Source organism: Dreissena polymorpha, chromosome 2 (assembly GCF_020536995.1).
Source record: "Dreissena polymorpha isolate Duluth1 chromosome 2, UMN_Dpol_1.0, whole genome shotgun sequence".
NCBI classification, from domain to species: domain Eukaryota; kingdom Metazoa; phylum Mollusca; class Bivalvia; order Myida; family Dreissenidae; genus Dreissena; species Dreissena polymorpha.
The window spans coordinates 99,266,799-99,289,052 of NC_068356.1; the positions used below are offsets into that span (position 1 = coordinate 99,266,799).

The 22,254-nt window shown below is 37.6% G+C and overlaps 1 protein-coding gene across 1 annotated transcript; it reads left to right on the forward strand.

The window, feature by feature from the left end:
- The first annotated feature begins 8,703 nt into the window (after positions 1–8,703).
- On the forward strand, positions 8,704–17,242 carry LOC127870463 (uncharacterized). The gene is made up of 4 exons (XM_052413052.1): positions 8,704–8,849; positions 9,387–9,523; positions 10,896–11,076; positions 17,114–17,242. The coding sequence occupies exons 2-4, from the start codon at positions 9,455–9,457 to the stop codon at positions 17,164–17,166; spliced, it is 303 nt and encodes a 100-aa protein (XP_052269012.1). The 5' UTR covers positions 8,704–8,849; positions 9,387–9,454; the 3' UTR covers positions 17,167–17,242.
- The last annotated feature ends 5,012 nt before the right edge of the window (positions 17,243–22,254 follow it).

Below are 22,254 nucleotides of genomic sequence, written 5' to 3' on the forward strand. Positions count from 1 at the left end.
TATGTAAATATATTTGTATATATGTAACATAAAATAACATGTAAATATGTTTGAATATGTTATATGTAATACAAAAAGTTGTTGCGATGAATTCATATTTTATTTACGTTTAAAATTAAAATAACACAATCTAATATTTATATAAAATAAACAAAACTGAATTGGTACAAAAGCGTGTTCTTGTTTTTATTCCAAATCGCACGAAACAGCGTCTACGTTGCATGTTATGATCACCTGAAGTCTATCTTTAGTTGTGTAAACTATTTCAAAATATTCAAAGCTGCAGCCTAATAATGGATACTTATACATTCAATTAAAACTATCGATTTAGTAAAGACAACGTATAAGGGTATGCTGGATTCGCAATATTCGTGTGTGTTTATGTCTGTTTTACTTCCTGTCCTTGTCCGTCCGTCTTCCTGTCTGTCTGTCTGTCTGACCGTCTGTGTGTCCGTAGACAAACAATTTGCCGATTGCCGATTATAACTCCTACACTATTTAAGGCACACCAATAATACATGCATGCACTTTACCTTATATGAAAAAAATGCGCATGTGCAATTCTGCATCAGGCTTCGTTAAAACGTGTTCGAAAATTATGCCCCCTGCCCTTCGAACATTGAATTATTGTAACATGATCATTGTACCCTACTTGCTACATATCGTACGGACGGACGAACACAAACAGGAAGAAAAACATACGCGACTAATTTCCCTTGGTAAGCTGGTTTACCAGTTCTAACTGCACTGATGTCCTACTTGATTTGGAGGTATGGGAAGAATTTCCCGAGAACCAACCCCCGGGAGAAAGTTTCGTCCCTACAAAGACGGGTTATGACAGTTTGTAGAGTGCTTGGCACCAAATATGAGAGTCGCGAGTCGGTTCCTCGGTCCGGTCTCAGGTCACATTACTATTGCGCGGGCTGGTTATTCAAACCTTTCTACGGCCATCCTCCCCATACCTCTCATTGAAATAAGGCAGCTATTAGTTTAAAACCATGTTTTTAGTTCGATCGCATAGAAAGTCTTAGGCTTATATGAAACGCTCTTGAGTCCGTTGCCTGGGCCTAGCCAGTACTTGCTGTCTATGGGTGAGAACTTAACAACGCTCAAACAGTGGGGATCAAACCCGTGACCTCCCGATCGCTAGGCGGACACAATATCCTTTGCGACACAGCGATCTTTAAACGCCAAGGCCGTTGCTTCTGGCCAATGTATGTTCAGTTAGAACTGCTAAACCAACAAACCAAGGTAAGTGAGAGTTGGTAAAGTGAGCGCCTTGACGTGAATGCATATCGTGGAAAACAGAGAAATCAGTGAAAAATCTAACAACAAACAAACAAACAAAACTGTGACACGTTCGGTTTGATGAGCCGTGCTCTGTGAACACGGGGATCAATGCATGTGCGTAAAGTGTTGTCCCAGAACAGCCTGTGCAGTCCGCATAGGCTAATCAGGGACGACATTTCGCTTTCATGATATTTTCGTTTCAAGAAAGTCAAAATTTTGCGGAAAGTGTCGTCAATGATAAGTCTATGCGAACAGCACAGGCTAATCTGGGACGGCACTTTACGCACATGCATTAAACCGCTTTTTCACGGAGCACAGTCCATATGTATGAATGATAAAGCATATATACATAGTTAATTTAATTCAATTTTATTTTATTTCATTGATCACATACGTAATTAAAATAGGTAAACACAATTTATGACTGTCTACGTATTTAAACCATCTGTTCACAGCATTGATGAATGGTTGTTTATGTTTAATGTTTACGATGATTTTAATGTCTGGTCGTGTCAATTATAAACATGCATTGATGCTACTTCTTTTGAATGGATCAGAGATTATCATAATAAGTTTAACCATTAATACACTTTCTATTGCAGTTATTGATTTTCACTTTGAGTGTAAGAAGGCTCCACATTGCTTGTAGTTTTCCGCCTCCCCTTGTATACAGCATCTATTTGAAAATAAATCAGGTTTTATTCTATGAAATATGAGCGATTTTCAAATGAAAGGTTTAAAGACGTGCGTCAAACGTAAACAAGGAGAAATTAACAAGTTTATGGATGATAGAGTGATGTGGGCTTTTCTTATTGATTGATTTTAATTAAGTTCTAATATGATTAAAATGCACCGCTGTATAAGTTGTAATAATTTTGACGTTCAACATTAAATAACGTATTATTAAACAGTTACATTTTATTTCGCAAATACGCATCTACGTTTATTTTTTTAAATCATCTACGTCTAATGTTTTAAGTCATCGACGTCTAATGTTATAAACTGATTTTCTACATGCGTTGCAATATAGTAGAGAAGTAAACGAGCTTTATACCAAGAAAGATACAGAACTTTTAATTACATAACTTTTATCAATTGATAAACAACGTATCCATCAAATGGAATTATTTCACGAGCAAAGGAACATTCGATAGAGTAATAAGACTTTAAGGGAACAAATATTATAAGGGGGGAGGGACTTAAAGGATTTGTAAACAAGTTCAAAGAACCTAAACATGCAGGTTTTGGAAAGAAGAAGGTTTTTCGGTAGTGTTTTCATTCTGACGACAATTTTATATGCATGTAATAAGTATAAATTGATATTGTGACGTCAAATTTCATCATTATCATCAACAACACCACCTTAATAATGACATTAATATAGTAACTGTATCGGTACCACTTCCATCATCTTGACAAACACCGACGACATCATCAGCAAACAAATTTTCTTTTAGAACAACAACAACAGCAACAAAAAGAACTACTTTTACATGAAATATCAAAAACAACAACTACTACTACTACTACTACTGCTTCTTTAATTAGGAATAGCTTGTATTCAATGTACTTTGTTTTTATTTGAATTTAAAAACAAATAACTGTGATGATGATGATGATGATGATGATGATGATGATGATGATGATGATGATGATGATGATGATGATGATGATGATGATGATGATGATGATGATGATGATGATCTTCTGTAAGTGACTACTTCTGTACTCCAACAACTATTGATACAACTTTTATTATTTGTTTATCAAAGCGCTGCGAGGTTTAAAAGCACTAAGTTTTCTCATTCACAGAAGGATGTGGCGACATCGGGACATATAACCCCGGAGCGCACATTGCCAATACCGGAACTGGTATCGGTAGGTCGTTTTAGACATATTTTCCTCCGTTTTATCGTTATTGTTATATATGCAAAGTGAACTCAATGTAATTGATAACATACACGTAAACGGTCATTGATGCCAAACACGTAAACGGTCATTGATGACAAACACGTAAACGATTATTGATAACAAACACGTAAATTAACACATAATTTTTTATCTGAACTCTTTCCACTTTTAGGGCTGACATTTTTTATTGGGTCTTCCAAGTCGCCTTGCTGCGGAACGCTCAACAACTGGATATTCTTTGTGACGTCAATTTGGGACGTCACGATGCATCTATGGCGGCCGACATCGACATCAAGTTACGAACTTATTGCGCAACAAACATTTACAGGTAACGGAGAGCAGACAAACTTAACTTGATTTTATTTAACAAGTTCCACACAAAAGTACAAGCTAATTCTCGGAAGGTTATATAAAAAATCCGCATATCTTTACACTGAGATTAAAGAGGGAATAATGACATTCGGCGTTTCGATTATTTTGTTTTACTTTGATTTTTTTCACGAATAGAACAAGTACACTGTTATACACCTACGCCTAACAAATGTTCGTTATAAATTAAAACAATCAGTTGCCACAATTTTAGTCACCGATATTCTAATAACATAAACGGCACAGCAAAATATTGAACATCAGACATGTATATTGAGTGTTTGTCAGAAGAGAACGAAGAACGTTCACATGATTTTCTTAATAATCTTCCGGTCCTAATAATGTATTTAAAATGAACAAATTCTGAGCAATAACATAACAATAAATAAAGAACTTCCACATGATTTACTTAATAGTTTGTCGTTCTTTATTTTGTATTTTAAATATACAAATTCGCTTATTTTCAGCCGCCGTCGGACTAAACACTCCTTTGTCGACGGGTACAGTAGAGGTTGAAATCGATGACGTCATAGGGTGGTATGTGTGACATCACTCCATGTTCATGGCCGTTTTTTATTTAAGATTGTTATATTTATATACGATATATAAAACAGTTCATATGTGTGTGAATAAATGAACACTATTTACTTCATAAACTTCCGGTTCATAGAAAACATTGTATCCGATGGTCTGCCCTTCCGTGAATGTTAGTGCTGCTATCGCGGTAAAAAGTGAATAGTGTTACCAGTTGACTGTCTTTTGGCCCTATTCCACCACGAAAACAAGCCCAAGATTCGCTACGATTTATCACATTTATTGAATCGAGAAGACTCGTGACAGTCTACGATTCAGTTACGACACTGGTACGATTGAGTTACGACGAATCGTGGGGTTCGGTTGAAGTCTTGCAAAAAGGGTCGCGACTTCACTACGATGTGTAAGAATCTTCTGCGACTGTACTACGAACGATGAAGATCGGTCACGACTAAGCTAGGACCTCACCGAACGCACCCATTAATTCGGCGCTAATATCTACTGATATTGATTCTAACACCGCACGCGACTTGTTTTCTATAGACATAGAAGGAAATCAAGTGTGGGTTATTCTGCAATAAATTGTGGGCGGAGCTTTATGTTTCGAAAATAGTTCCGAATAAATAAAGAAAACATTGCAGTAAAATGCACGTGCTAAATCCCGCTATAAAAGAAATGCAATAAATGTAGCATGTATATAAATGTAATGAACAACAAATTGTATATTTAGTGATAAGTGGCTTGACCACGCCTGCAAAGAATGTTTTTTTTTAAGAAACGTAATTAAGAAAACATTTATAGCATGTCAGCTTTTCAAAAGAATTAATACACGTGTGTTCATTTAGTTTCTATTAGTGTTGTTCTCAATGAAAGTGATGTAATTTGCAAAATATTTATGAATGAAAACGACGTCATATGTTTGTACAATTCAATGACGTCACTAAATAGTGAACTTTGTACTAAGAGGGGCAGAGTATTGAAAAATATACTTCACGTCCAAAAGCTTGAACCAAATCAATCCGAATCGTGTTAGAATATGAATAATATTTTTATATGATGGCTTGTTGTCGAATAACCGACAGTAAGGAGTATAGATTCGTGTTATCAAAGCACTCGTGCTCCGCATTCGTGATTGAATTCCTACGCATCTATACTCCTTACTGTGGGTTATTCGACAAAAAAACATGATAGAAAAATAATTATTCTTAATCATTCTTTACAAAATCGTAACTGTTTCGTAACTAAATCGCGAGAATCTTAGCGGGCTCGCAAATCACTCGGGGTGAACTCTTGAGAGTCTTGACAAAGTCGTAACTGATTCGTAGACAGATCACGTGATCACCGATTTCCCGATTGAGTCACGAATTACCTACGATTCTATCACGACGCCCAAGAACGCACTACGACGCTGTTACGAGTCAACTGCGATTAAATTCTGTCTTGGTCAAATTTTAAACACGTTTAAAATCTGGCCACGATTTTTCCGGACCTCACGAGTTGAGGGAATAACTTACGATCGGCCCGCGACTAACTACGAATGAGTTGGGACCTTCGCCGATTGAGCTAAGAATGTCCCCGACCTCAAAATATTGGAAATCGGGACAAATCGTGGAAAATCGGGTCGAAGTGGAATTCCCCTATTTGTTATTGTTACGCAGGTACACATCCGGTGCAGAGCTCATTCCTCCCAGCGTCGCAGCGGGTTCGAGCACCCAGAACCAGGTGCTGGCGGCCCCGGTCGTTAGGACGGAAGTTCCCTGGGCGATGACGCCGGATACTGCCAATACCTACGCCGCCGGAGCGGTTGTGACTGCCAGTAAGTAGCGGTTGTCTATGTATATCGCCAGCGACGGGATTCTCACATATTTACATCGTTTGAAAAAAGGATACGTCTATCAACATTTGGTTTGGTCGTCGCTCACTTTGTCCTTTTTTTAAAGTTCTTTTGGCCATTGATGTGATTTATGTGGTTGTTATGTTTGGTGTGATTGAGTGATTCATATGATTTGATGTGATTGACGTTATCGATATAATCAATACGATTGCTGCGAGTCTGAGTATGTCTTAAAGAAGAAAAAACATACAAAGAAGAAACAAATGAAACAAAAACAAAACCGAAAATAATTTGTATTATCAGTTAATGGTTATGTTATGAGCTCGCATTTATTTCATTATGCGTATTCAGATGAGGATCCAGTAATCGTGGACGATAGCGTCACAATCAGCGACACTAAGACGTCACAGCCGATATTCACCATTGACGTCACGGATGCGGACACAACCGATCTCGTGGCGGTTACTTCCGGTTTCAGCGTCATGAAGACTACCGGAAGTTCCCTTTTCTCGGTGGTTAAGACTGCCACGGGATGTACGTCTTGAAACGATTATTTTCAGCAAGGAAATATATGATCAGCCTATGATAGATATGAGCCGGTCTTCGAATATTGTAAACTCATTATTATTCGTGGGACATGAATTATCTTAATTTCGTGGGACATGAATTTTATTGATTTCGTGGGACATGACTTTTCTTGATTTCTTGGGGCGTGATTTTTATTGATTTCGTGGGACATGAATTTTCTTGATATCGTTGGACATGAATTTTCTTGAGAACGTGGGACATGAATTTTCTTGATTTCAAGAGTTGACCGACAGTGTGTGTTTTTCTTTACCATTTTGGAATGAGGCCGTGTCCCTTTGGATGGGGAAAATTTGCGTCATTTTGCCTAAATTGGGGAATCAGTGTTGTAATTGTATTGCTAAAAGATGCTTCAAAATTGAGAACATAAGTGATTTCAGTATTATATATACTAAGGTTGAGCTCATATGGATGAGAAATGGACAAAATATTGAGATCAATTATTTTCGCAAACTTTCTATTGGGAATTTTTAGCTCCTATTTCGAAAAAAATATACCTTTTTCCATTGGGAATGGGGCCGATTACCAGACTTGATTTTGATTGGAAAAAAAACCCAACAACAACAATGCATTATAATCCATAATTTTGCCAACCACTGATGAACTTTATATTATGGCATTCAAAAACTTGGCTGCTATCTCAAAGGACAAGAAAGAAAAGGTCAATATCACACGTTTGGGTCAAAATAATTCTTTGGGGGCATTTGTTACTTACAGTGACAGCACGTGAACATTACAATGCCTTAACTTGTTCAACAGTATTTAACTTCTTCAGGCGTAGCAACTACTTTATGTACATAGTTGTATGCCGTTGTCCTCCAGTACTTAGTTTTCATAGTACATGTATAGGTACGGCTTTTCAAATAAATAAAAAAAATCTAGACGACATTGTCTAGTGAAAAAACCCTGGTTATCTCCATACCTTATTCTTTAACAATATATATCAATTCAAATTTTCAGATGATATTCGCAGCGGCGCCTCCTTGAGTGCCGGAAGTTATCCACTGACTATCACTGCCATCGACCGCTGCGGCGACACCGCCACCTGAACAATTACAGTCACCGTTACGAATACAGTAAGTGTAACGTCATCAGTGACCCGTCAGAAATCGCGTGACGTCATACACAACGTGACGTCAAGAACAGTGTGTCGTTTAAGAAAGCTGACGTCGAAACAAGTTGACTTGTGATTTAAGATTAATTTCAGTTATAATCCTGGTCGACGATAATAAGCTAGTCTTATGTGGGTATTTTGTCCAAGCTAATTTTGCTCTAAAAGTAGTGCTAAATTCGGTGCATGCCAGATCTATCAGAGTAAAACATTGTGTGAGCTTACCTTATTTTTCTTTTTATTTATTGGGGAATATCAGTGAACCATAAATGAAATATTAATTCAATTATTGCTTAATATTATTAATGCTTTTTAAATATGATAATCTACTGTTTTGATGAAAGTGAAAACTTTCGCTCATGTTCACTTTTTACTGTAAAATTACATCGTTTTTAGGTCATTACGTGATTATTTCAGAAATATCCCTAGTCCCATTTAATTAAAAAATATGTTCATGAATGAGTGAATATATTTATTTTCTATGTCATTACAAGCGGATGTACAAAATTATTGTCTTGTTATTTAATTCTTTTTAACAGTTTATTAACATTTTAAGAGGTTTAAACTTAAGACCTTCGCGGGAATAATACATCCGTCATTTGATCGTAAAAGGTAATGAAAGAATTCACTTTTTGTCTCAGTAATAGTTTTTTTCTGTTCGAAATAAGTAATAATATTGCATATTTTTCTCTATAAACTACAGGAAAACATATATCACATATTTTTGATTTAATTGAAAGCCATACATTCAAAATCTAATACAATTTGAAGATTTCATATTATAAGTACAAGTATACCTAATTATAGTAGTTTGGTAAATGTGAACGATTATTTACTTAAACAACTTGACAATACTCATATAAATGTATTTATTTAATAAATTGCTCTTAAGATGTTTAAGTATCAGACATCTTCTACTTAGCATTTTGTTAGCGGTTTAAGAAGTCTATAAATAAAGTGATTCAAAAATTATATAAAACGTTTATCGTTTCTGGTTGAGTTTATGTAATGCAACTACTTAATGAGTGAATTTTTCTAAATTAATTGACCTCTACTCTCTAGGCCCCGGTGTTTGTTCCGGTTTCTCTTCTGACCGTTCACCCGACCCCGATCAGTGACGTCACGACAACGGCTATGCATTTGACGTCACGGACACGAACCCAATTACGTGCACAGTCGATAACACCAAGTTTGAAATCAAAACGGTTGGATCAGGTTCGTATTATTTACAAATATAAGAAAACACTTTAAAAAAGTACGCCCCGCCTGCACTGGAGTTTCGTTTCGGAAATGCCTATAAACGAAACTTTCCATTAAGGCGGAAAGTGTCGTCCCTAATAAGCCTGTGCGGACTGCACAGGCTGCTATGTGATTATTTTTAATGAACAAGAATTACGCTCTATTTTCTCTAAACGAGTCATCTGACCAACAATAAAAACACTCTTTGGATAGTTCATACTGATACATATAGTGAGTTTTATTTTTATTTTCTTTAAACATTTAGGCTGACTATGTTTTCACTGTTTTCATATTTTGAACTTATTTAATAAAAAATGTACTTTTGCACTTATTTGAATATGTTAATGAATTATTTATATTTAAATATGTGTTATTTCTTATTATATTTATATATAATTTTCATATAATTTTCGTTTTTATTAAATAACTCTGATTTTATTCAATAATTTATAATTTTAGTTCTTGCAGTATTATTGTCAACTAGTAAAAGTTTGCAATTTGTTTTATTTGCAGCCTACGAACTTTGGCTGAAGGCGGGGTCAGCGAGTACGCTGAATCATGACGTCACCGCTGTAGAATCCATGACGATCACGTGCAGTGACGGGACGGACCAAATCACCAGCAGTTACAAGGTGGACATTTCGGACGCGGTACGTGTACATTAAAGCGGCGCTCTGGGAAAACGGGGCTTAATGCAAGTGCGTACAGTGTCATCTGAGATTAGCCTCTGCAGTCCGCTTGTACGGCATTTTACTTTTAAAGCCCCATTACTACTCAAAATCAACGAAAATTTCGTGCAATATTTCGTAAAATAAAGTTGAACAATTAAAAATCAGTGTTCCTAATGGCAATTGCCGAAATTTCAACGCCAGATGTGGTCTGGTAAAATAGATGTTTGTAGACACAAAATGCTCGTTTTTATTATTGTTTTGCATATTTAATTCCATTTTAGTTTCCCGCAACGATATGTATTCATACGACACATTAACACTAACATGGTACCATTTTAGTGTTCGTGTTTCGTATGAATAGATATGTTTGCGGGAAATTAAAATGGAATTAATTGTGTCACAAATAAATAAAAACGAGCAATTTTTTATCTACAAAAATATATGTTATCATATGACATCTAGCGTTGAAATTGTGGCTATCGCTATAACTTTATTTTACCAAAATTTTTATGAAATTGTCTTTGATTTTGAACGTTATAGAGGCTTTAAAGAAATTCTCTTTTTTATCAACAAATCCTGTTAAAGCGGAAAGTGTCGTCCCTGATCAGCCTCTGCAGACTAGACAGATAAATCTGGTGCGACACTTAACGCACATGCATTAAGCCCCGTTTTACCCCAGCGCGGCTCATTTCTTTATCGAATTCACCGGTATTCTCTCCTACATGAGCACCGAAATCGGAAGACCGCATGAACGCAGTGTTTCGGAGTAGCTCGGTCTGTCGGTCCGTTGATGTGTCCGGAAAGCAGCGTCCAATACATCCCTAAGCTATGGACGGTTGCATTTGGCCAATGCAATGACAGATATATGAAATAATTCACATTTGTGGATCGCCAAAGCGTGGCGGGCGAAAGGGGAGGGCGGGGCGGGGGGGGGGGGCGTGAGGATTGCGGTACAGGAGACGTTCGATTCTAGACATAGAAGTTGTATATTTTAGTTCCCGATGTGAAGCAAACGGTATAATGAAGAAAAGCGTTTGTTTTAAGAAAATATGGCCTTATATTGCTTGGACAATATTGAAAAAACTAACTTTTTATATATTTGACGATTTTCTAAAGTTGTGACAGTGATTCCAAAAATAAAATAATAATGGATATAACTGAGCGAAAACACTATGGACATAGATATAAGATATATATTCCGTTTGTAAGGGCGTAGACTTAGATATTATAGCCTACATCATGGGATACATTACACAAGTTGTTTTTTACCTCTCTATATAAAAAATAATTCTTAAGATATGGCATATGGTTTACTTTCAAATTGAAAAAAAAGAGTAAATCTTCATTAAAGGCCCCCGTTCTAACCAATTTTGCCGGTACTTCCGGTCCGCTGGGTGACCTATCGCCAGTGGGCACTTCCGTACATCAGTTCACCGTTACCGACCAGGATGACGCTATTTCCTGTTCCATCAACGCGCCGGAGAGTGCAAAGTTTGGCATCACCAAGGTGGATACCGCTACCGGAGCTCAACGTAAGTTTGGTGACGTCATTACGTTAATGTGCAGACGTCGTTACGTTAGTTTGGTGACGGTAATACGTAAGTTTAGTGACGTTATTTTAATGATGATGATGATTGTGATAGTGGTGAATCCATTAATATGGTCATGATGATTGTTATAGTGGTTTTGTTGATGAGTAGTAGGAATATAATTATCAGTATACTGCTGCAGCTGCTGCTTTTGATGATGATGTTATAGTGATGATGATGATGATGAGTAGGAGGAGGAGGAGGAGGTGGATGTTGATGATGGTGAGGAGAAGGTGGGTGAATTTTTGTTAATGCGAGTGTCTGTCGGACCGTATTTGGTACAAAAACGAATATGGTACATTTGTACCATATTCGGCCGAATATGGTACAAATGTACCATACTCGGACCGAAGATGGTACAATTTTCGACCGAATATGGTACAAACATTGTACCATATTCGGTTGGAATAAGTTTTTCTATGCTCGCCAAAACGTATTTGATACATACCAAAAAAACTCATAAAAATGAAAATGGCCTACGTATATGGTACATAAATTATGTATTTCTTAATAAATGAAATAGTCTGCCGATGTGTAAACTTTTTTCAAACTCAAATACATTGTATTAACCTAATATTGGAAGTGACAAAAGTATCATCATCATCATCATCATCATCATCATCATCATCATCATCATCATCGTCGTCGTCGTCGTCGTCGTCGTCGTCGTCGTAACTAGCAGTAACAGAAACAGCTAACCTAACCACACTTTACATGGATTTTGCTGGTTGTGTAACTGTTTCGCCGGCTAGCTCAGTCGGTTGCGCGTCAGATTGGCACGCAGGCGGCCTGGGTTCGATTCCCGGGCGGGCCAGACACTTTCGTGGAGACCAATAATAGCAATTTTCAAATTTTTAAAACTTTTTTTTTCGAAAGTGTATTTTCACCAAAATCCGATTTAAGAGATTTTGAGCTCTTTTAAATGAATATATCTCTCCAAAAATAAGGATGTTTGACTGGCTGCTTTAGACAGGTGTGACTGTATATTCCTAAAATTACTTTGTAAAGTTGATTGTATTCCTAAACATTACTTTGTAAAGTTGATTTGTCGTTCCGACGTCATATTGCTGAGAAGCCGACAAAGCTTTGAAGTTTCCGATTTTTTCTTTGATAACGTGCCGCTTTAAAAAGGCGGGAATTTTGCACACGAGTCTTACTCAGAAGTCAGTAACCATATTTGACTTGGCGGTCGGCAAGAAAAGTTGTGATTTTCGACTAGAAAGAATTGAAATCCAAACTTTCTTCAAACTTCAAAAGAATTCTTGACAGTAAGTACTGTACATAATTTTAATTTTCAGTTGTCTTAATATGCATTGATGTTTTAACATGCATTGATTTTTATGTTTTATGCCCCCCCCCCCCCCCCCCTCAGAGTGCATTTGCAGTTGTCCGTCCGTCTATCCAATTGTGCGTGGCATTCCTTCCGGGTGCGTAACTCCTAAACTGCTAAAATATTTAAGCTACAGTCATTTTTTCGAAAGAGTATTTTCCACCAAAATCAGATCGAGCTCCTGTAATCTGTAGATTTGAACATTTTAAATTTTATGGAGTTTATAGGTCTTTGACCTTCGAACCCTGCCTAGTCGTGACTTCTGGTGAGCGACCTAGGCCCCCAGGGCCCCTTCTTTATATCCCTTCCATCCACGTAGCATTGGTTTCTACAGACCGTTTGTCCGTTGACCGCCATAAGTTTGCCCGCTATTTTTCCCCTGAATTTGAATTCGGTTGGATTTCAATGAAACTTTACATGAAGTACTTGCTACTTTCATTGCGCATATTGCCCGGAAGTTCGGATTGTAAATTTTAGCGGAGCTATCAGACGAGTGATTTTAGCTCAGCTCATGTCGTGAGACATTCGTTTTCGACACGCGGTGTTCAATACAAGCTCTATTAACTAATGAAGTATAAATGTATAATAACTTATTATATTATTTCAGATGAAGGAAGCAATTAGGAGAAAAAGGAAGCAATTAGGGTGCTTGCCCAGGTCGAAGTACGACATTATTGTCAGATGTTTAAACGGATCGTTCGATGTCCCTGTGAAGAAACGGACACCTGAAGAGAATAATTGTTTGGCCATGATTAGAAAACGTAAGGACTTCGAGCTTGGTGACCGGGGTTCTTTATTGTGTGGCGGAAAGCAAGTCCTGGTGAAAGAAGATCCTCCTAGATTTGTTGAGAAGATGTTCATGGAAAACAAAGGATGTGGAGCAAGGGTTATTTACAACAAACTGAAAGTAAATTACACGGGGTTCTCGGAACAAGCTATCCTTGAAATACTGTACAATAGCAAGTATTACCATGAGAAGTATCCGAGATTTACAAACAAGCCAAAGCCAAAGACAATTACAGAAGAGGAACCAGGCAAAAGATGGCAGATTGACATAATTAACATGAAAAATCAAAGTGTTAGCTACAAGGGGTCCACATACAGTTATATTCTACAAGTCGTGGACGTTTATTCTAGGTACGTTATGCCAAAACCCCTGAAAACGAAGAGTTCGCGTGAAGTTGCAAAGGCATTAGAGGACGTGTTGATGGTTAACCTTGCCCCTGACATCATCCAATGTGACAACGGACTGGAATTTAAAGGCCCTAGTATGAAACTTTTGTTGAACAAGTACAACATCAAAATGATCAATAGTAGGCCGTATCATCCTCAATCACAGGGCAAGTGTGAAAGGTCAAACAGTGTTATAAAGGCCAAGATTCTATTTGCAACAAAAAGTAAACGTGGATTTAACTGGGTCGAAGGGCTTCAAGATTTAGCCTATGCCATAAACACAAGTTTCAAACGAGTTCTTGGGGGTCTCACGCCCTTTGAAGCCTACTACGGAAGAAGTCATGTTTTTACCAAAGAACGTCATAGTTCTCGTGAAATAAAGAAAACCATACGGCGAGCAAATAAAAAGGCTTACAGGTCGCTGTTGAAAAACGCAACTTCCCCAAGCAAGTACAAAGTAGGAGAGACAGTATTAATTCGCTATCCCTTTCGAAAATCCAGGGTGCCAACCAAAAGATATGTTATCGAAGGCAAGGTAGAAACAGTAAAACGAAATGGTGTTTATATCGTGTCATTTCAAGTACCGAACAAACCCGAACTTGGATTCGTAAGCAAATCGGTTGGGGTCGAAAACATGACTAGCCTAACTGTTGCGTTAGAGAAACAACGAAAAATTAAAAAACATTCATTAAAACAGAACCGCTCAGAGAAACAAAATCACAGAACTAAGTACTATCATGTTTTAACACACCATGAAAATCAGCATGTGTTGGATGGGGTGAATATTGCCATGGACCCAAATCCGGATGGAAATTGTCAATTTGCTGCTATATCGCATCAACTTGGTAAAATTGGTATATACAAAGACGTAGATGCTTTACGTAAGGAAGCAGTCCATCACATTGTAGAAAACAGATATTTCTATGAAACTTTTGTCTATGATGAAACATTTGATGAATACGTTAAGAATATGTCTAAGAATGGGACATACGGCGACAACCTCACGCTCATTGCACTTATGAGAGAATATAATTTGCAGTGCCTGGTAGTTTCTACCCGAGGACTAGAACACTCATCAATTGTGTCAGCAGATGGAAAGTTCGATGGTGATGTTGGAACAATTGCATTGGGGTATTTCCCAGAAGGATTTGGCATGCATTACGTTAGTATCCGTATCAATCAACGCGTGTACAAGGACATAATATCACGCTTAGAACAGTCGTATGACAACGGTGACTCTGGCGACAGCGCTGCGTCTGGCGACAACGCTGCGTCAGGCGACAACGCTGCGTCTGGCGACAACGGTGACTCTGGCGACAACGGTGACTCCGGCGACACCGCTGCGTCTGGCGACAACACTGCATCTGGCGACAACGCTGCGTCTGGCGACAACGGTGACTCTTGCGACAACGGTGACTCCGGCGACAACGGTGACTCCAGCGACAACGGTGACTCCGGCGACAACGGTGACTCCGGCGACAACGGTGACTCCGGCGACAACGCTGCGTCTGGCGACAACGGTGACTCCGGCGACAACGCTGCGTCTGGTGACAACACTGCATCTGGCGACAACGCTGCGTCTGGCGACAACGGTGACTCTTGCGACAACGGTGACTCCGGCGACAACGGTGACTCCAGCGACAACGGTGACTCCGGCGACAACGGTGACTCCGGCGACAACGCTGCGTCTGGCGACAACGGTGACTCCGGCGACAACGGTGACTCTGGCGACAACGGTGACGTCTCTGTGTGTTCAGCCCTGAAAGAGCTTCAAGATATGATAAACAATAGGAGGGCACAGAAGCGAACGACTTTTCCATTTCTGATGTTACCACTTCACATTCAAGTTGAAATTTTTAAGTTCTGCATACAATCAAACCCGTCAATCCAGTTTGTGTTGGCGAAGGTCGGCAAACCCTTTAGAGATTTAATAAGGTCAATGAGTTTGCAAACACCTAGAATTTACATTCGGCCGGATATTGGACTAGATACTAGTAACAGAAATCCTGTTAGCGTTCGTTTCCTATTAACAAGAGCGGGCAGAAGCAGCGGTCTTATTTCGGCAATAAAAGAAATCATCAAGGGGCCAAAATGGGCAAACGCATGGCTGCGTTTGCGTGTTAGTGGAATCGGTTGGTATGATATCATAGATGTCATGTACAGACATTACAGGTGAAATATACATGTATATCGGTGTTTGGAAACCTGTTATGTTATTTTTGTGATTGATGATTATGTTCTTCTACCGGAAATATGTTGTCATTTGCTCATTTACTGGTAACTTTTTACGAAGCACATTTGGGATATTTTGGCTGCTACTAAAATGAATGTATATATGTATATTATGTCTTGTCAAAATGCTACAGTTGGATTAAAATTTAAATGCTGTTCTATGTTCTTCAATATTACTTTGAAAAATCCTGTCAGTATACCAATAAATGAAAAAAGTACAAGTTTGTTGAATCTCTTGAATGAAAAAAATTATAAAATACAAAATGTAAAATGAATATGTGATGATGATGATGACAAAACATTTGTGATGATGATGATGGTAAAAAAATTGTGATGATGATGGTGGTGGTGATGATGATGACAGTGGTTATGATGATTGGGGTTTGATGATTGTGGTGATGATGATGATGATGATGATAATGATGATGATGATGATGATAACAAACGTTTTGGGATGATGATGACAGCGATGTTTATCGGACGATGATGATGGTTATAATGATGATGATAAGTTTTTAGATGATGATGACGGCGATGTTTATCGGCCGACGATGATGATAATGATGATGATGATAACAAAATATTTGTGATGATGATGATGGCGATGTTTATTGGCCGATGATGATGATGATATTCTCATCGTCGTCATCATCATCACAACATCCTCATTATCGACCGAAAACATCGCTGTCATTATCATCACAAAAAAAACTTTTGTGATCACCATTACGATCATGATAATGGATATGATGATGTTGGTTTTGATGGTGATGATGATGGTGGTGTTGGTAAAGATAACAACGATGATGATCATTGGGGTGTTGATAATTGATGTGATGATGATGATGATGATGATGATGATGATGATGATGATGATGATGATGATGATGATGAGATAACGATGATGATGATGATGATGATGATGATGAGATAACGATGATGATGATGATGATGATTACGATGATGAGTGTGTATCATATTCGGAACGAATGTGGTACATTTTTCATCCGAATATGGTACAAGTTTGTACCATATTCGGTCAGGCATTTTACCCCAAAACTGCAGATACGTATATGGTACAATTAGACAGTTGTACCATATTCGGCCGAATATGGTACAAACTTGTACATATTCGTTTTTGTACCAAATACGGTCCGACAAGTGTCAAAGAGATGCTAAAATGGTTTAAATATCGGTGACACCTTTTGCTAAGCCATCATGGTTAATTAGGTGCTTTTTTTAAAGGGTTCGACGTCAAGACGATTGCCCTGCTTGATTACGACTCTGCTACGAGTTAAACGATCACCGTCACGTGCACTGATGCTATCAACACTGTGACGTCATCAAGGACCATCAATATAGCCGATGACGTAAACATAATAATAATGAATAACTGAAAAACGATTTAATCATTTGTTAAAACATGTTTTCGAATAAGTTAATCGTTTATCGTTTATTATTTAGTAAATACTGTTTACTGAAGTCGATGTGAACGTTTAGCGTTTAAACTATTGACAAAAAACATGTGTTTTGCACTGTCATAATTTTTCTCAATATACATTCTAGCACTCATTCCGTTGTATTTGGTATTCCACTGTTCGAAAAGTACGTCGGTCGGTCGGAATAGTGATACATCGATTTGGTCCGGATTTCTCGGTTAGATAGATCTCAACAATCGTGATACATGGACTAGTTCCGGAATCGTCCGTAAGATATATTGATGCAATAAATCGCCTGATGATTCAAAGTTGGTCGGTCGGTCCCTAATCAATTTCTTTTCCCTTCGATATCAAGAGAACGCTTGGACTTACGATCATAAAAATGGGTATGCTGGTTACATATGACGCCCTTAATTTTTAAGGCAAAAACGTCAAATGTAAATGTCACAGAAGCTTGAAAGATGAAATTCGTTCTCTATTAAAAACCTGTAAAGAAATGATTCTATGGTTTGACGTCGCGGTCCTGCATATTTTTAGAACGTCATGTGTTACTCTTCTGTTTTCGCTATTGCTTCAAACAGGTAATGAAGTTTCCAGATTTATAAGAAGATCACAATAAACCTACATATTGCTTTAGAAACCGGTTTTTACCGGACCTCCCGCTACGCTATCGCCGGCGCGTGCCGACGGATTGCTGACGGGGCGTCACTTCGCACGTTCAGCGTAACGGACGCCAACGACCAGAGTTTCATAACTTGCTCAATTTAGGTAAGTAATTTCTGGGATTACTATATAAAAATCGTTATATTGAGTATAATCGTAAAATTCTGGAAATATCAACTATAGATTTTGTATGTAAATTGTATAATTACTATTACTTTTTATACACCCATCAAGTACACAAACAATGAAAAAAAGCCCACGGGCTGTTTGTTTTTTAAGTGTTTTTTTTACATGTAAACTTCAACAAAAAGCTTTTGCTATTGAGACCAAACATATAAATACCAGTACAAAAAAGCAAATGGGAAAAGAACTTGACAGTAAGAAAACTTTGAAAAAGCATTAACTTTAAAGGAAACTTGTTGATATAGTGTTCTTTTGTTCAACTCATGACTGCATAAAAATAAATACCGGTATTTTCACAATTGGCGCCGTAATGTGTGCAAATAAGAAGCTTTCTTATTTATTGTGCAACTAAAATCGATTACCAACCGAAACCAATAAACATCCAATTATCCTCTATGTGAGAATGCCGTGGTGTTATAGATATGGTGTCCGCCTAGCGACAGGGCGTTCATATGTGCGATCCCCAATGTGGGAGTTCTCATTATATCCTCCCAAAGACACCAAGTACTGGATCTAACCAGGAATCGGACTCGATAGAGTTTGAATAACCATGTCGCCAAGGAATCGAAACTTCAGGCGGAGGTAACTGATCTGAAATGCCGAAGTATGCGGGACAACCTTCTGTTTTTTAGAATACCGGAAGAACAAAATGAAATCTGCGAGAACACTATTTTGGACTTTATTGTCACCAAACTACATATTCAAAATGCAAAAGAGGAAATAAAGATTCACAGGGCACACAGAGTGGGAGCTTTCAGACAAGACAAGGTGAGACCAATTGTGGCCAAATTTGCGTTTTTCCCAGATAAGGAAAAGGTGCGGAAAGCAGCCAATCAGTTAAAAGGAACCCCATTTGGCATCGCTGAACAGTATCCCCCGGAAGTAATGGAGAAAAGAAGAAAGCTGGTGCCAATTATGAAGGCGGCACGCGCAGAGGGCAAGCTGGCATATATTACGGTGGACAGGTTGTTCGTTAACAAACGGCTGTACGTCGAATAGGAAAACAGTGAGAGTACCATAAAAGTTGTCTCTTGGAATATTGAAGGGCTATCTTCTACAAAGCGTGGTGACAGCAAACTTTTGTCATTTTTGGTCGAACATGACATTATCTGTTTAATCGAGACCTGGACTAACAAGAATTCTACAATTGATTTTAAAGGTTACAGCAATCCCATACACTCGTATAGACGCTTCCAACACCGTAAAGCAAGACGTTCGAGCGGCGGTATCATTGTATATATTAGAGACAGTATACGCAAAGGAGTTTCTCTAGTAAGAAATAACATAGACTGTCTACTATGGCTTAAAATTGATAAAACACATTTCAATATTAAAGATGATATTTATTTAGCTGTTATATATATTCCACCTGAAAATTCACCAATGCATGATATGTATGACGTAAACATTTTTGAACTGTTAGAATCTGATATTAACTTTTTTGATAATAAAGGAAAAGTATTTATCACGGGGGACACAAATGCAAGAACCGGCCATAAAGCTGATTTTATTGATAATGATAGAAGCTTAGGTGATTTTGATTTATTTGAAATAGATAGTCCACTTCAGAGGGCAGCCCGTGACTCTGGTACAAATAGGTTTGGGGATTATTTGTTAGACGTATGTAAATCTACTAATATAAGAATTGTAAACGGTAGGCTATTTCGCGATAAAGAAGTTGGCAAATTAACTTGTTTTACCCATAATGGGGAAAGTACAGTAGATTATTTGTTAACATCAGTCAAAAACTTCCACGATTTGACCGATTTTAATGTGCACGATTTCACGGAATTCTCAAATCATGCCCCAGTGACATTTGCTCTAAGCACGAACAACCCGATTACTACTAACGGTAAAAATAATCAGCGCGTATACGTTAAATGGAAACCAGAGTACAGTGATAATTTCGTGCACGACATATTAAACGGTGCTCAAGAACTAGAACACAATTTACAATCAGGTGTTCACTCGCGATGCGGTCCGGATTTATTAGTCTCGGAGTTTACTGATTTTCTAAATAAACGAGGGGAAAAATATTTTAAACATGTAGTAAGCAATTATGGTATTAACGATCATAATAGATTCGCCTCTGCTGACACAAATAAACAACGCTGGTTTAACGAAGAATGCAAAGCAAAACGGACTGAATATATTCAAACAGTTTACCAGTATAATTTAATTAAGAATATACATACACGAACAACAATGCTAGCAGCAAGGAAAGAATATAAATATTTATGTCGGAAAATGAAATCTAAGTTTAACAAAGAACAGGGTATGAAATTAAATAATATGAGTCGCAAAAAGCCTCGAGAATTCTGGAAACTATTTAAACCAAAAACGGTTTCACCGAAAGCAGATAATATATCGCTGCAAGAATTTTACGAATATTTCAATACTCTAGCTGCTGAGGCTGACGTCAATGCAAACAACGACGAAAGTGACAGTTATTTACGGCAGTTTGATAACATAGAAAATCCAGTCAGCTCCTACCCGGATCTAGACAAACCCATTTCCGCAGAAGAAATAATAAAAGCTACAAGGCGTTTAAATAATAATAAGACAAGCTCAAACGATAATATAATTTATGAATACTTTAAAGAAACAGTGCAAATTATAGTCAAACCATTAGAAATACTTTTTAACTATATCTTAGATACGAAACAATTTCCAAAGAGCTGGTCAACGGGAGTTATTATTCCAGTATCTAAACGGGGCGATAGTTCCGATCCAAACAATTTTAGAGGCATCACGTTGATAAGCTGTTTTGCGAAACTGTTTACAGGTGTGATAAACGAACGCTTAAAATCGTGGGCAGAAACATATGACATTCTTACAGATGCTCAGTTCGGGTTCAAACCCAACTGCAGTACTGCTGATGCGATTTTCATTCTTAATCATTTAATAGAAAAGCAACTGCATAGTAAAAAGAAACTTTTCTGCTGTTACGTCGATTACCGGAAGGCATATGACCTTATAAATCGCGGACAGCTATGGCATAAAATGATTTTATCGGGAATCGACGGCAAGCTTATATCACTAATCCGCTCTATGTATAGCGAGGTCAAACTTCAAGTTAAACACATGGGCTCACTTTCGGACCTTTTCAGTAGCAAAGTCGGCTTATTACAAGGAGAAATAACATCGCCGATCATGTTTTCATTATTGATTAATGATATAGAATTTAATTTACAAAACGGACTAAACGCCGGCATAACGTTAGATCAATTGTCTATTTACCTCCTTCTATTTGCGGATGACGCTGTCATTTTTTCAGAAACTATAGAAGGACTCCAGGAATCATTGAATAATTTAGAATCATATTGCGATAAATGGAATCTTACTGTTAATATTGACAATATTTTCAGAAACTATAGAAGGACTCCGGGAATCATTGAATAATTTAGAATCATATTGCGATAAATGGAATCTTACTGTTAATATTGACAAAACAAAAATAATGGTTTTCCGAAAAGGGGGCGCGCTTAGCAAAAAATGCAAATGGACCTACAAAGAAAAGGAAGTTGAAATAGTTAGCAATTTTAACTACCTTGGTATCGTTATGTCAAGTGGGGGCTCATTTATACCTGCCACGAATACAATATATGGCAAAGCTACAAGGGCGATGAATTCCCTGTTTTGCATTACAAAAGATATGGACGTGCCAATTAATGTTATGTTCAAGTTGTTTGATGCATATGTCTTGTCAATCCTTAATTATAATTGCGAAGTATGGGGATTTATTACGGCAACTAATATTGAACGTATTCACAGAAAGACTGTTAAATGTAAAACTGTCAACAAATTCGATGTCACTGTATGCTGAAGTTGGCCGATTCCCTTTATACATTGTTAGATACCTAAGAATTATAAAATATTTTTTAAAACTGCATCAAAAGAAACAAGGAAATTGTATTCTTACTACTGTCATCAATATGCAAAGATTAGAAATTGAAACACAAAATAACACTGTTAATTGGTCCTCCAAAGTTCACAAGATATTGAACCAAACATTTACAGATGTATGGTTGTTTCCTGGGTCAGTTATTATTGAAAGCTTTATTCCTTTGTTAAAGACTAGACTCAGAGACCAGTATGTAT

Coding starts and splice junctions, on each gene's coding strand:
- LOC127870463 (XM_052413052.1), top strand. CDS start 9,455: ATGACGATCACGTGCAGTGACGGGACGGACCAAATCACCAGCAGTTAC. Junction 9,524..10,895: donor AGGTGGACATTTCGGACGCG/GTACGTGTACAT, acceptor TCTTCATTAAAG/GCCCCCGTTCTAACCAATTT. Junction 11,077..17,113: donor TACCGCTACCGGAGCTCAAC/GTAAGTTTGGTG, acceptor CTTTTTTTAAAG/GGTTCGACGTCAAGACGATT.